Raw genomic sequence first — 16,042 nt, 5'->3', positions numbered from 1 at the left:
ACCCTCTTTCACATATTTGACATCATATTTCTTTTTTTTTACTTCATAATATAAAACTGTCGTCAAAGCAATATCGTCTATTGAGTCACAACATCCTTCATAACCTGACTGGTAGGATATCTAACACCATCGGTGACCTTATTCTGTGTATACTCCCAGGGTACTGATTGCCCTCATTGACCACAAAGTTGTTAAAATTGGAATTGTTCTAGTCCGCGGGAATATGAGCATCGTCATCATCATTCGAGATGTCATACTTGGGAGATTCGTTAGTCTCAAGATCATCCCGCTCCATCTGTTCAATTAGAGAAGGGATTCATTCCCCCTTGTTTGCCTCACCGATTAGTTCAGTCGGATAATCCGATAAATGTATGCCATCCTGGTCGACATCCTTATCACTGTCCTCCTCTGCGTACCCCTATCATGTATATCTCCAATTGCCTACTTATTCTTTCATTGCACAAGCAGCATAGGAGACCAACAACTATGCACAACATCATGCAGGTACATCTTTCACAATTCATCCTCCCTGAGGGGATACACCTACCAATATACACCATATCTAAAACAGTTGCCCATAATACTAATAGTCATATCTTGAACCTCATGGTCTATTTCAAAACCCCAGCATCAACCAGACGTACAAGTATCCGATATTTTTATGCACAGGTCTAGAGATATCCTTGTTCATTAATTGAAATATGGACAATACTACCCATTCTAAACCATATAATATTTTACTGTCTCTATAAAAAATTCTAAACAGCCACTGGTCAGACATACCTGGCCCATCGATTAAAATCCTAATATTATTGTGATAGAACATAATTTTTTTAAAACAACATATACAATAATACAAAATTCATTACATATATAGCCCAACATGTAATCTATATTGCAACAAAATATTCCCGGGTCACTGCATCAAACACATCTAAATCATACATCTACTATCTCGATTATACTTATACTATATCTAAATTCTACATCTAATACCTAACATATGTCTAAATAATATATCTAATTACTAAAATATGCGTATAAATAGGATCTAATTGCTAAACTATATCAAACCCTAATTTTAAACTATATCCAGTGACTATCCTACTGGGTTTATAAAAAAGTCACATATATCTAACCTCTAACCAATATCAAAATCTAACATTAATAACTATCCTACTGGGTTTATAAAAAAACTAGAGAAAACAAACATACCTCCTTACTTCGACATGGTTTCACCATAGATTTTCTCCTACCCTCCCCTCTCATCTCCTCCCTCTCTCGGCCGAGTTCAAAGTAAATGGGGGCACTGGCATCAGCAAGGTCACATCAATCGAATTATATACCAAAAAGATTTCGTCCGCTATTCAAACGAGACCTTTAGTGGACACACGGACGTCATAGCAACGAAAAACTCACCCATTTAGCGAGCGAGATATTGACGAAACCTTAGGAAAAACTATTTAATATGCTCTGACCATCACGCTTCATAAGGCTTGATCTTGCCCGTTAAACGGACGACTTTCCATTTCTGCCATTTTCTGAAAGTAGTCTTGTTAATATTAATATATATACACATAAATATATAATTCCAGCTTCTTGAATCCCAAATTACAACATGCAAACGTGGCGCAACAGTAATTGTTCCGTCCCTCGGACTCCAAATCCGTTTCTCCTGTTCCGCCTAATCATCTGCGCGTCCACGGGCCCGCGTCGCCTCCCCATTCCGCCCAAAGCACGAAAGCGCCCAATCCCGCATCGATCCTAGACTAGGGTTTCCCCCGCTCGCCGCCGATGAAGGGCGGCCGCCTGCACCGTCTGCAGCCGCAGGCCCACCTCGTCGCGGCGGCCGCCCCCGCCCCTGCGCCGACCGACGATTGGGTGGACGGCTCGTGGACGGTGGACTGCTCCTGCGGCGTCACGTTCGACGACGGCGAGGAAATGGTCAGCTGCGACGAGTGCAACGTGTGGGTGCACACGCGGTGCGCGCGCTACGTCCGCGGTGTGCACACCTCCTTCTCGTGCCACAACTGCAGGTCCAAGCGCGCGCCCTCCTCTTCTGCCGACGAGGCCGAGGTCGCCGAGCTCCTCGCCGAGCTGCCCACCCACCCACCACCCCCTCTATACTGCCGCTGGGCTGAGGTCCCGCTCCTCGCCCGTGTCCACGTACACGGGCTCCCTGGCGGGGGCGACTCCGCCCTGTTCCGCAGCGCCCCTTCCTTCTCCGCCGCTCTGTGGCGCTGCACCGGCTATGTTCCCAAGAGGTTCGGCTTTCGCTACTGTGAGTTCCCCTCCTGGGATGACGACAAGGACGGCGCGGATGCTCTGTTTGCGATGGCCAGAGAGAAGTGCAGGGAGACGGCGGACACCAGGTCCCTCCTGGTATGTGCCGAACCGAAGGAGAAGCATTACGTCCGGAGCCTAAGCGGCTGTGGCAAGAAAGTTGACAGTGGTCAGCACGCATTGCCTCCTCTGACCGAGGCTAAGAAGAGAGGTGAATAGTTTGGGCACAATTTCTTGTTTAATTGCTGCGCAAAAAATATTCTTGTTTTTAGATACAAGCTGTTGGTCTGTTCCCTACGTGCTGCAGAGCCTGATACTTGGGAGGATGGGTGTCAGCAGAGAGAGGGTCGTGCCGTGCCAGATGCTGTGCATGAGGATCATTACACCAAAACAAATATGGCCAGTTCTGATTTACAAGCTGTTTATACCAAGAAGAAAATGGCGGAATCCTTGGAACAGAGTGGGGATAAGAAGTGCCCCAAGGAAATTCCTGGGATGCTGAACAAGGATGAGCAAAAGGACTCCTTGAAGTTGGAGGCCTCTGGAGTTAGAACTACATCATCTGTGGCAGAACAAGAAGTGCACTCAGGATTCATCGGGGTAGAGGTTAGTATCTCATGTATGCATATTGTATATTATTGAACACATCGCCTATTCTTTTATGATTGGTAAATTTATTTATTTGGGTGCAATAGCACAGCTGTGCTGTTTCTACTTTATGACGTGCTGGAGTGTGCATTATTGGCTAGCTAGCAGGCCTGGTGGTTCTAAAGCCTAGAAATTGGAAATGTTGATACTTGGGTCCAAGATTATGCCAAACATTGTCAGTTTTGGGATCAAGATCTGTCTTCCAAAACTTGCTTCTAGAGACTAGTAACTGGTGCTCATGATCAGCAAAATGGGGCTTTAAAATTCCATAACTGTGCGAATGACTATCCATTACAAGCCTACTCCTCTGACTTGGACCGAAGCATCAACATATGATTGCATCATTTCAAACAACATTCAGCGTAAAAAAATTAATATCTGCAACAGAAAAATTTATGACTGCTGTGGATCGTAGTTCACTGTTGGGACAACAACAGGGCTCGATCTAGGGGACGTGGTGTGAGCAGATCAGTGAAAGAGGGCTCAGAGAAGGTAGTTGGATTTAGGTAGGATAGAGAGGAGCCATGGCCATGTGGGGAAGGTAGTTGGAATGGCTTGGGGTGATGCATCCAAGAGAGATAATGATAGGGTTGGGCTGACAACATGGGCCTATATATCGGCAGCAGCAGGGAAAATGAGGTGTGGTAAGTCATGCCTTTATTTGGGCAGGGAATTTTGTTTACTTTGAGTTGTTGGTTCATTAATCAAGGCTGGGCAGAACTTGAGAAGTTTCCAACAATTAAAGATCCAGATAATTGCATTTCAATTATTTGCGTAAGGGTATCAATTGCTAGAACACTCGATAAAAGAAAGGGATGCTGTGTATGAATCACTCACCTATTCTTCGGTTCTTCCAAATTATATGTATCCACAAGATAATTTTTGCTAGTGAATCAATGATGAATTTTCTCGTTGAGTCTGTAAATGATTTGGAACATAGCAACACTTTGAAGTCATGCAATGCTTTGCTTCTACTTCACTAAATAGTAAATACACTTTGAGAATGCTGTATTGCGTCTGGAATTATGATACAGGCTGAAAAAAATTGCCATTTAGTTACCTAAGTCGATTCTAAATTGGTTTTTGAAAGAGCAAAACTTGTATTTCATAAATAAACTCTTAGAAGTACAATGACAAGGATTATACTCTGCATGTATAGTATACGTTCTGAAGCTTGGCTAGAGTATTGTGATCAGCTCAGCTAAATGCTACAGATATTGGTTTGGGCTCTGCGGCCCTTAACTGGCAAAGATTCAGGACATTCTAAATGTTCCCAAGTATATTCACCAGAAAGACCAACAGAGGGCTGCATCAGCCTATGATTGATTCACATCCTTGCTGATGTACTGGTCTACATTCCCATTATGGTGCCGACTAATTTGGCACATGTCAATATGTGCCAATGAAAAACTGCTAGGGAATATTCTGGCATTCTTTAGTGTCTATGACAAGAAACTTCCTGCAGAGTCTGGGCACATGGAGAAAAGGGTGTCTCACTGACAGTAATTGCCCCCAAGTGCTCCAGACATCAGCGACTCCCAGATGCCTCTATAAAGCAGCAACTGCCACCCGTTCGACACTTCATAAGAACTGGTTGGCAGTTTAGCAAGGGACAATTGACAAGCATTGCTACATTATGCCTATCTTTCTTGGAGATTTAGGGTCCCTGTAATCTCCCACTCTGTAAGCCCCAGTAGTGAGAAGGCAAGACATAAGGCTGTCACTCTGATCATCTAGAGGGCTTCAAACTCTATAGTCCCCATTGTCACACTTGTTATTTTTGCCATTTTGTGATATGCATGTGTTGGAGCAAGCGATCGTTTTGGCCCAGTAAGTACGACGAGAGTTTCTTTTAAGGAGGAGATTCAAGCTTAGAGACGAAATTTTAGAGGAAGGAACATCACAAATGTATTGATAGTAGAAAAAATGGATCGGTCTAGGAGGAGTATCACAGCATGACTTTTTGTTTGTGCACCTCTGTATCCTGTGTCTTGCCCTCTCCCTCTCCCAGATGACTATGACCTCCTATTTATAGGGTTGTACGTAGCTTAGCGTACAAGTTATCGCTATGTGCAAAATATCCAGGATCCGGTCGAGTTACCTAGCCTTATCATGGTCAACTACTATTTACCCTACATAGAAGATAAATATCTCATGATAACTATTGTGGTGCCTGTACTCTGAGGGGTAAGCCGGTCGCTAATTGCGGTCCGACGCCATGCTGCCAGGGGTGTCAGGATAACCTCTATTGTACTGGGGTGTCAGGACGGCGTCCACTAGTCTAGGTACTTAATGCCGGTCACTTCCTTGCAGGCAAATGATGGCTGGCGTTCCCCTTCTGGCAGATCTTTCTTGAGGCTTGATGACTCACCTCGTAGCTTTTGGGAAGTCTGCCTGAGCCCCGGAGACGGGGGCTCCGGGGGGCATGGCTCCGGGAGGTGGAGGTGGAGGCTTCGGGAGGTATGGCTCCGGGAGATGGAGGCTTCGGGAGGTATGGCTCCGGGAGATGGAGGCTTCGGGAGGTATGGCTCCGGGAGATGGAGGCTTCGGGAGATGGTTACTTCGAAGCTCGGAAGTTCGAAAGCAGCCTTCGGGAGGCATGAGTCCATGGGCATGGGCTAGCTGAGCCAAGGGCCCGTCGGGGGTCCTTAACAATGACCCCCAACAGTAGCCCCTCGCGAGGGCGGCGAGCGGAGCGGTCGGGCCCGCGGTTCTTTCGGAGCAAGGTCTCCGGCGGTCCCTAGCTTTGCTGTTTGATGGCTCATGGTCCCTAGTATCGCTTGGCTTGCCTTGGAAGATTTGATCCACTTGATCTGAACTGTTCGTTCGATGATGTTGGTAACAAGGGGCATTGAATGCGCCCTGTGAAAAAGGCATGATCACGCCTTGTCAGGTGGACGTGGGACATGTGGCGTCTTGTAGTTGGGGGGTCGTAGGGGGCGGTTCTGCTCCCCCATGATTGTGGCCTGGCAGACGAAGGGATAGGGCATGCGCCCGTTTTTCTAGGGGAGGTAATCTCTCCCTTATCTTTACGAGGAGAGGGATTACCCTGAGCAGCCTTCTCGCTTGCGCCTCGTTCTCCTCTGCCCTTTGCCTTTAGTTGTTCTTACTTTGTGCGTGCGTCCATCGATTGCTGCTCTTCTTTCTTTCTTGTCGTCCAGCGCCTTTCGCCATCCTCTTGCGATCCGTATAGCCAGCTCGAGTGCCCTAGGTGGAGTTGGAACTCAGGCAGCGTCGCTCGGTGCGGCCGTGGCGGGGGCCCTCCGATGGTACCGGTTCCTCCGTTGTTGATGGGGCCGTCGCCAGTGGTGGAGCTTCGTCGTGCCAGCAGAAGCCATCCCCAGCAGACTATCGTGCTGGGGGTGTCTGCCATCGATGACGCTGAGCTTGACCGGATGGTTAGGAAGGGGAAGATTCCCTCTAGAGCCGTCGCTCGATCTCCGCTGGACGAGGAGGTCCCGGAGCCTCTAGCCCACGAGGTCATGGTGTTCGAGGCTTTCTTCGAAGCAGGCTTGGGCTTTCCATCGGTGCCGCCGCTTGAGGTGCTCCGCCACTACTATGTGGAGCTTCCGCAGCTCCATGCCAACGCCATCGCCCGCCTGGCCACCTTTGAGTGGGCCATGCGGGCGGAGGGTTGTGAAGGGAGGGCGAATTTCTTCGCGGCCCTCCACTTTGCCAGCTGTCAACCGAAGATGATCAAGGGCGATGGGACGAAGAGGCCCCTCAGCTTCGGCAGTGTTAACTTTCAGATATGGCCGTAGTACCGTGATGCCTTCTCGGCGAAGGCTATTAACGGCCGGTGGTATACCGGTTGGTTGCAGCAATGGTTTTACTACAACGTCGGCCTCGCATCCCCCCTTCGCTCCACAAACCGGGATATTTCGTATATCTTGGAGCCGGAGATGGGGATCACAAACGACCAGTTTGCTTCGCGGCTGGCCCTTCTCCGGAGGATGGCTGAAAAGATGAGCATGTGTGACCACGTGGAGGAGTTCACCATGTTGCGCATTCGGCCCCTTCAGATGGGATTGGACTGCGCCTTCGAGCAAGGTGCAGAAGAGTGGCCGAAGGTGTACTCCGGTCCTCCCATCAGCTCTGGTGAGCCCTCTTTGTTATCTGTTTTTTGATCCGTAGATGTGAGCTGCCTTTTTTCTTTTAAAGAGCTGCCTTTCGCTAGAACGTGCGGCGGAGATCGCGGAGGTGATCCTGGGCCCACCTACTCACGCGGAGCGGGAGCTGCAGGCGGCTCTGACACAGAGCTGGGAGCGGTACAACCGCATCTTCTTTCACCTCGGAGTGGGGGCTCCGGTGTGGTGGAATCCGCCGGAGCCTAAGTCCATTGGGAAACGAGCGCGTGCCGCTCCTGCGATCCGCGCGAAGCCACTTCGAGTTTGGCAGCCTCCTGTCTCCGAAGGTTCGCATACCGGCTTAACGGCCGAGTCGTCCGAGGAGCTGCTGGTCCGTAGGAAGCGTCAAAGGTGGGTCGGGAGTGCGGGCAACCCGTCCGGAGGTGAGGGTCAGCTCGGTAGTGGTGATCGGGGGAAGGGCCTGGCCTCTCCGGATATTGCCGGCCACGACCAGAGCCGGAGAGGAGGCATGGCCTCCGTGGAATATGATTTTGGGTTCGTCGGTTCGGACGTCGACGTTACGGGCCCTTCCATGAGAGGGTTTGAGGGACTTGGTGAGGCGTTGTTGCTTCGTCAGCTATACCCTGTTTTGGTCGTGCATCGGGATCTTGATTCGTGTTTCTTGGTATTTTGCAGCGACCATCGAGGTGGATGCGTCTTCGACTCCTCCCCCAGAGGCTTCGGAGCCCCGCAGGGGTCGGGGATTCCTCCCGAGGTGTCCCTAAAGGCTGCGTCAGGGGACGCGGCCTTGCCTCCTCAGAGCCTCGAGCCGGCTAGTTACTTGGCCCTGGCGGCTGCTGCTGGGGGCACTGTGCCCTCCGCCGAAGCTCCCTTCGCGTCTGCTGAGGGGGGCCCTGGCCTTGGGGTCTTGTCTCTGGATGACTTCGCGCTGCGCCCGGAGGCGTCAATGGCCTTCGTCGCAGCATCCTCTCCTCCAGAGTGGAGAGATCGAGCGATTGTTGGTCCAACGTCTTTTGGAGGAAGTGGAGGCGCGTCTGATAGTGGTGGCCCTGCAGGTCAGTAGTTTAGTCGCGATTTGCCGGGTTTGGTGTCTGGTTCTGAGTAGCTCATTTTGTCCTTTTTCGTCTTCTTTTGTGCCTCGTAGCAAATAATTTTGTCGAGGGTGTTAGTCGCTGAATTCTTACTCTTGGTAGTAGCTGAATTCTTACTCTCATCGAGAGAGGATGACACTAGGAGTTGGGGCAATTTTTTTTCCTTTATTTCTCACACAAATGCCATGCCGACCTGAGGGGTTGGGGATACATATTTATAGGCCCATGGCCAGCCAAGCATATGCCAAGATGCTAGTCTAAGATGCTGTCCTAGATGCTGTCCTCTAGTCTAAGATGCTGGTCTAAGATGCTAGTCTAAGATGCTAGTCTAAGATGCTGTCCTAGATGCTGTCCTCTAGTCTAAGATGCTGTCCTAGATGCTGTCCTAATGTCCTAGATACTGTCCTAAAGCATATGGGCAGCAAGACCACCATGTGGCAGCCCCACAAAGACCATGCAGCAGCCCCACAAAGACCATGTGCTGCACAAGGACTTATCCCATCAGAGGGCACTGGGAGAAGGGGGCGTTAGGCCTATGCCGCGGCCCGTGACGAGGTTGAAGGCCTTCGTCAGGCCTTGGAGGAGGCCCAAGAGCAGGTGGAGTCTTCGGAGGGTTGTCTTCAGGAGGAGACGGTGCTCCACGAGCGTGAGGAGGGTCTCTGGCGGGAGGAGGTTTTGAAGCAGGAGTGTGCGAGGCGCGGAAGGTTGCCGAATACCTCCGGGAGGTGAGGGAGTTTGCTGACGCGACCAATGCAGCCCTTATGTCGGCCGAAGGTGATGTTGAGACCCTACGGGCTGCGTTGGGCGAGGTGTGGCGAGAGCTGACCCTGCTGCACCAACCGGGGGTTGGTCCTCTCGAAGTACTAGAGCAGCAGGTGCTTGTACCCTGAGGGGTAAGTCGGTGACTTTGTGTTTGTGCACCTCTGTATCCTGTGTCTTGCCCTCTCCCCCTATCAGACGACTATGACCTCCTATTTATAGAGTTGTACATAGCTTAGCGTACAAGTTATCGCTACGTGCAAAATATCTAGGATCTGGCCGAGTTACCTGGCTTTATCTTGGATAACTACTTTTTATCCTACATAGAAGATAAATATCTACCATGGTAACTATTGTGGTGCCTGTACCCTGAGGGGTAAGCCGGTCGCCAGTTGCGGCCCGACGCCATGCTGTCATGTCAGGATAACCTCCATTGTATTGGGGTATCAGGATGACGTCCACTAGCCTAGATACTTAATGCCGGTCATTTCCTTGCAGGCAAAGGATGATCAGCGTTCTCCTTCTGACAGATCTTTTTTGAGGCTTGATGACTCATCCCGTAGCTTTTGGGAAGCTTGCCCGAGCCCTAGAGACGGGGGCTCCAGGGGGGCATGGCTCCGTCGACAAACAGATTGACCTCAATGTAATCCATCAATGCTAAGACAAGTAACCAAACAAGAGCCGTCCTTGTATTTTATATTTTGTCGACTTTCAGTTGAGTAGGCCAATCAACATATTATTGAACACCGCCTATATATTTTAAACCACGTGAATAGGTAATGCTAGATTCATTATGACTGGAGAAATGGATTGACTAAATAAGATCAAAGAGAACAAGGAACAGTTACCATGTATTGACTACATTGATTTTAAGATACAACTTTTGATATTTGGGAATAGAAAATAGCACTACAGATTTTTGCGATCACCAGATATCTATGTTCTAGTCATAGATCTTTTTCCCTCGATATGCAATGTAACTTCATCCCAAAGAGCCTTGGTATTTGCCTAGTACTGTGTACTGCCATTTTCTGGGTTCTTCTAGTGTCTTCAACCCCCACATTGGATTGTTATTCTATCAATAAATAATAAGCAAATCATGCCTAGGTGTTAATATGACTTTGAGTTCATTTAGTTTCAGCAATTGAGTTTTTACATCTTCTGAAACTCTGCCTTCACCTTTCACTAAGTAAGTCTTAGAATTGCAGTGACAACTCTTCTGTGGCATGTGACATGGAAGGGCTCAGGGGCACAAAATATCTTCGTTTATCAGAAACATCTCAATGTTAGGAATAGCAATTTGTATTTAATGGTAGCTCCATGGGGGCAATGTATAGAGTACATGAGGGAAACCCTAGGGTTAGATATTACCATTATACCATTAACCCCCCCTCTCAAATGCAATAGCTTTGCATTTGAAAGAGGTGACACTTAGTAATAAACTTAGACAAAATAAAACTAATACATCCAAAAATTGTCTCTTCAAAACCGTCGTAAAGTGGAGCTTTGGTAATCTTGTCGAATCAAGCCAAAGAAGTGCAAAATGAAGCACACAAGTAGTGGCGGATCCGACGGTAGAGAACCTTCGAGCGTCGTAGATCCGAACAGGAAAAAGCCAATCCAAGGGGAAGCAGCGGTGGAGGCGACCAGCAGCAACTCCCATTGGAGAAAGCAAGCCGAGTGCATGCCGAGTTGGCAAGGAGAGAACTGATGGAAAAAAAATTAGGGTTTAGGGCGAGTTGCGGTGTCCTGAGGAGGAAGACCTAACTCTGATACCATAATAGGAATATCAACTTGTATTCAATGGTAGCCTCACGAGGCAATATATAGAGTCATGAAGGAAACCCTAAGACTAGAGATTAGCATAATACCCTTGACTATTATACCCTTAACACTTAGTACCTCTTGGTATGCCATGCCATGTTAAGTCTTAGAGCTGTTAAGTCTTAGAGCTGCAATTGGACTTCCAATTCCAAAATATGTGGAGTAAAAATGTTTTTTTTCGAGTAACACCGAAGGGATTGTGGTGAATGTTGTTCTTGAGAGAAATTGTAACTACAACATGTGCCTAAAATCATATGATGTATGTAATTAGGACTTACTTGTCAATTGTCCTGCTTATATTTATAGGATAGTATTCTGTTGTGAAGCAGAGGCACTACAAGTAGTGTGCCAAAGCTAGTGGGAATTTGGGATTGAGATGAAAATTGGAATATCGATGAGATTTGAGTGCACTACTGCACTATAGTTGAATAATAATGGACTAAAGATTGCAGAACTAAATCAAATCGGAACAGAGATGAAGAGACTCGTCATATTGCTTTCTTCTTTTTCTGTTAGGATTTATTATTGTTGATGTATCTTTGTTTCGCATAAATTAATCAGTAGTTGTGACTATGTAATATTCTTGTTAATTACCGATTGGTTCATGATAGTGTATAGCTGTTAGTTCCAGTGCTACCGTATGTGTTGGTATGAGAACGCATCGCATGTAGTTGTCTAACTGTCATTTTAACCTTTTTCATTTTGTACAGCCCAAGTGGGTTATAACATTTTGATTGATTGCTGCCGTATCCAGAAATTTAGTTTGTATAGTTGTGTCATTTGAAGCAGTTTAGTTTGTGGGTTCTAATTATTTTGATATGACTATACATTTACAGTTTCACAATAAACTTCATAAAGTAGTATTCATTTTTAATCTATGAAATCTGCCTATGGATTATCCATTTCAAGCTGTGAATTTTTTGAGTTTCTTATAATTGAAGTCTCATTCAATTTGTTATTTATCTTATTAATTTCACACACATTGTGGGATATGCAGGTTAGCATGTATAAGCAACAAGCAGAAGGGAATCATAGTGCGGGCTTAAAGTCTGGCATAATGAATCTAGGTAATTCAAGGTCCCTGGATACTTTGAATATGCAGATGCCTTCGAAAGCCAACATTGCAACTTATGCTTGGAACATTACACAGTTATCAAAATGGATGTTGGCAAACTATCTAACGGAGATCTGACAATCTATGCAGGTCCCAACAAAATGCATGACATGCGGGGCCTTCAGAAGCAATCAAATCAAACTTCAAATCTGCAGGATGTTGCTGGCGTACCAGAATTGCAGATTGTTCAGTCAAAATCACAGATTATTAGAACAGAGCCTAGTTCACAGGAAAATGAGATAGCTGATGCTATCCAATTAGTAAGTGATGACTATAAAAGTGATAAACAAGGTCTGGGGGATACTGCAGGTTCTTCAATTGTTCAAAGAAATTTATCCAAGTTAACATATGATTCAGTATGTTGTGAACATCCAAAATCTGAGACAGAAAATCCGATGCACACAGTTGCGGAGCATCCAAACTTGTTTTCCAGTGTTGGAAAAGTTTGTACATCTTTTTCTGGTTCTATATCTATACCATGCGAGTTATCACACTCATTGGTATCCAAAGAACTGTCATCAGCAGGGAACACTGACCCTTTAACAAAAAAGGAACTGGTCTCACCTACTGACAGCAAACATGATTCTGCAAAATTATCTGAAGAAAGTTCCCAGGAAGTAACAAGGTGCTCTGAGAAAGTTCAGCTGAAAGGCTCACTGCCTTCTGCACCAAAATCATCTCAGGCAAGTAGAATATATGTGTCCAGAGTCAAACCTAGATTACCAATATCAAAGGAGCAGTCACAGAAGACAGCCACCACCGGAGGCACCTCAGCAAGACCATTCCATGGAGAAGCGCCACCACTGCAATCTCGTAACAAGGCAGTGCCTTCCAGTTCTTCCCAGAAAAAGGACAAGATGCTCCAGCGCACTATTCATGTCACACAGGACGGTTGCAATAATTCGACTGAGCTGCGAACATCTGATTCGACTGCTTCGCTGAGTGATGAACAGGTATGAAGATAATAATTTTTTCCAATAGCTAAAAATTCTGTTAATAAACAAGTTTAGCTTTGGGACAATTGCAAAGAAACCACTATTCCTGGTGTTATTGCAAGCTTACCACTAGAAAATTGCAAAAATGCCATTAAAACTGTCATTCGAGTGGCATCCTTGCAAAAAATAAAAAACCAGGGAGGTATTTGCAAATGCCCCTTTAGCTTTCCTCACTTTTTCTTATTTTCTGTAGCTTGCATTATTGTTGCATCAACAATTAAACAGCTCCTCTAGAGTACCAAGGGTGCCACGTTGCCATCAAGCATCTGGTACACAGATGCTGCATCCAACTGGTGCAACTGTTGTTTCAAAGCGGTCTTCAGCTCATGGAGGAAGGGATCATGCAACGGTAAGGTTACTAGCACCTGGAAGACATATGTGCCCCTTCTTATTTCAGTTCATGATTCCTTGGTCTCTGTAAAATGTTTTGAAGCTTCCCTGTGAGTGCAGGTTTTAAAGAAGAGAAACAAAGAGGATACATTGAAAGATAGTGAGGATACCAAGAGGACAGAAAAGGCGCCTTTTGTTGAACAAAGACAGAGAGATTCTAGTGCAGAACATGTTCCTTCTGTGAAGGACTCATGCAGATTAGCTGAAAATATAGCATCAGAACAGATCAATGATGGCGTTTGTTCAACTGGAGCTAACACTGGTTTAGCAAAGGATGATTCAATGGATAGTAGTGTTTCACGAAGTCTACCTGGTATGTAGCTCAGTTCATCTGGTTTTGTGCAACGTAAAAGTCTGTAAACATGCCATATATTCTATTTACAGGATTGATTGATGAAATGGTCAGTAAGAACATAAATATAACTTATGGGGAACTGTGTGATGCTATTCATGAGGTGTGTTTTATTTATACGAGCATTTGTCTATATATCTGTATTCTCGTACTTCACGCTGATTGTATATTACTTTTCAGCATTTTAGTGATTTAAGAAAAACCAATGAGGAAGATTATTCATATCCCAGCTATTTGCATGCCATCAATGATTGTCTTAGGAAAAGGAGGGAGTGGGCTCACCTTGTTGACCAGTCTCCAAAGGTCAGATTGTGGCTTTCATATGTTGTTATCATTTTATCCAGTTTCAATTTCTTGTATGAGTAATGTTTTGATATCACAAACTGCGTTGTCTTCCTTTTAGAGCATAGAAGGTTGATTTCATCTGTGTTCTAGCATGTGGGGTTGAGTCATTTGGCATATTTCCTGCCAGTTGCTAAATACATCTCACATTTTCGAATTTCACAAGTAGCATTAACAAAATTTGGTGCCTTCTCTCACAACATGATTCTAACAGACACACAAAAGGCTTGTCCTATACTCCTATCTGCTAAATGAGATCATCTTTAAGCTTCCATGCCTTTTTTCTTGAGAAGCTTTGCCTTATGGTTCTGGATAGCTGAAGCCTAGAGGACTAAGCATAAAGGCTTCTATGAGTGTCCTGACATGTCAGCAAAACTAATCCAAACTGTCTTGTTAAAAAGTTTTATTTTGTCCCAGCAATCAGTTCCTAAGGAATCTAGTTTAACTGTTTTCTGACAAATAAAAAATAATTAATCTTGATCTGCACACTATTCCATGCAAAGAATACCGTCTTTCTGCAGTATTTTTGTCAATATGAACAAATTTGTATGGTTTGATAGCTGAAGGTTTATTTCAACCAATTTTATTTCAGTTTTTTGTTTGGTCATTTCAACTGATCTTGTTTCAGACGAATTCAAATAAGCGTCGAAAAGGGGAAAGTGACTCTTTGTTGGCTGATGTACTGGAATCAGATAACATGATAAATGGACCCAAAAGGGATTCAGAAGAGGAAAGTGCTGATTTGCATCAAGAAGACCTGCCTAGAGGCAAACGAAAGGCTCTGAAACGCAGGCGACTTGAAGTCAAAGGGAGGACGGTCAGGGATACGAGGAAGAGATCTAGCATTGATTCTTCCTCGGAAGATGCTGCTGCCACCTTCTCTGATTCCAGTAGTGACAGAAATGATACCCCCATGGATGACGTTAACCAAGAAAATAATCATGTTGCTCCGGGAACTGGTGGTTACATGGAAGCTAAGAGTGCAGATTCAAGTTCATAGGAAGTTGATCGATGCAGTGCTGCTAGTAAATGCATGACTGAAACTGAATCATGTGGCAAATGTTCTTTCTGGTCATCGAATTTGATGGGTTTCTTTTGCATCCAAACGGAAAGAAAAAGTGGGTACTGCAGCCTGCAACACCATTCCTTGAACTTGAAGTTGGAACACGAAATGAATCATCAGAGTTTATGCCCAGCAAATTTGTTCTTATGTGTAACAATAGTGTATATTGGTTGTCAAATTTCTGGTCTTGTGCCCATATGTAAGAACTAGGGTAGTAGTATCTTGATGCTAACAGCGATGAGGCATGTTTGTTCTGCTTAGTTATCAGGCTTGTGATCGTACGAGTTGGGATCACAACACATTGAATGAGCGTGGTGGAATTGGAATTCATCGTCCCTTACACCAAAGTTATTTATAGCCATGCCTTTAACCATTATGGTCTATATTAATATTAAGGTATTATAGTCATTGTACTAAGTACATGTCATTACAAACCTAGGGTTTTACACTTATGTCCATGTGGCTATATTCAATCGGTGAGATCTTCGGTACACTAGGCTTTTGTCCCTGTGTCACCACTATCCTTCGGCCTTCGGTAATTGAACTTCCGCATCGGTTGAACCTTTGGGTTTGGTCGGCTCCTTTGGTGATCTTCGATCTCTGGAGGTTTGGCCTTTATGCTCCTTGGCCATTCTCTTGAGTCCATATCTATGATCAAAGTAGCTTAATGGAAGTGGCAGCACCATGAATCTCTTCTTGTCTATGTGGTCGGTTGAGGTCGGTTGAAGTCAAGAGGGGTCGATGTGGTACGATTTTACCTAACAATAATCCCTTTTGGTTGAGGTCTCACTTTGGGGGGCTGAAGTTGAGACTTTAGTTGGTAGTATCACCTCTCTCGATCCCTCATTTCGCGGGCTGAAGTCAACTCACAACAGTAGGTTTTTATTATTTTTCCCTTTCCACGTTCACCGAACGGATATCGTGAATTTTGACCAGTTTTTTTGGATCCACAAATTTTGGCTACATATAATCACTGCACACACATGTCGCTCCACCATTCATTGCTTGCGTTCAACACCCGGTTGGCGATGGGGTATAAATAGAACCTTAGCCCCCTCCCTAGCCTATCATTTCTCTGGTCTATCGTGCTATT

At 45.6% G+C, this 16,042-nt stretch overlaps 1 protein-coding gene across 2 annotated transcripts; it reads left to right on the top strand.

Moving 5' to 3' along the window:
* Nucleotides 1–1,653: 1,653 nt before the first annotated feature.
* LOC133923962 (uncharacterized) lies at nt 1,654–15,322 on the top strand. Of its 2 annotated transcripts, none has more exons than XM_062369291.1 (9): nt 1,654–2,494; nt 2,591–2,889; nt 11,691–11,760; nt 11,898–12,760; nt 12,996–13,151; nt 13,253–13,505; nt 13,577–13,647; nt 13,805–13,847; nt 14,515–14,652. In XM_062369291.1, exons 1-8 carry the CDS (start codon nt 1,795–1,797, stop codon nt 13,832–13,834), a joined length of 2,442 nt encoding a protein of 813 aa, XP_062225275.1. In that variant the 5' UTR covers nt 1,654–1,794; the 3' UTR covers nt 13,835–13,847; nt 14,515–14,652. The 2 variants fall into 2 exon arrangements, with proteins under 2 accessions (XP_062225275.1, XP_062225274.1); XM_062369290.1 differs by having other exon boundaries at nt 1,658–2,494; nt 13,725–13,847; nt 14,515–15,322.
* The last annotated feature ends 720 nt before the right edge of the window (nt 15,323–16,042 follow it).

The sequence above is a fragment of the Phragmites australis genome, chromosome 7 (assembly GCF_958298935.1).
Source record: "Phragmites australis chromosome 7, lpPhrAust1.1, whole genome shotgun sequence".
Classification (NCBI taxonomy): Eukaryota; Viridiplantae; Streptophyta; class Magnoliopsida; order Poales; family Poaceae; genus Phragmites; species Phragmites australis.
This window is presented reverse-complemented; position numbering and strand designations above follow the sequence as displayed.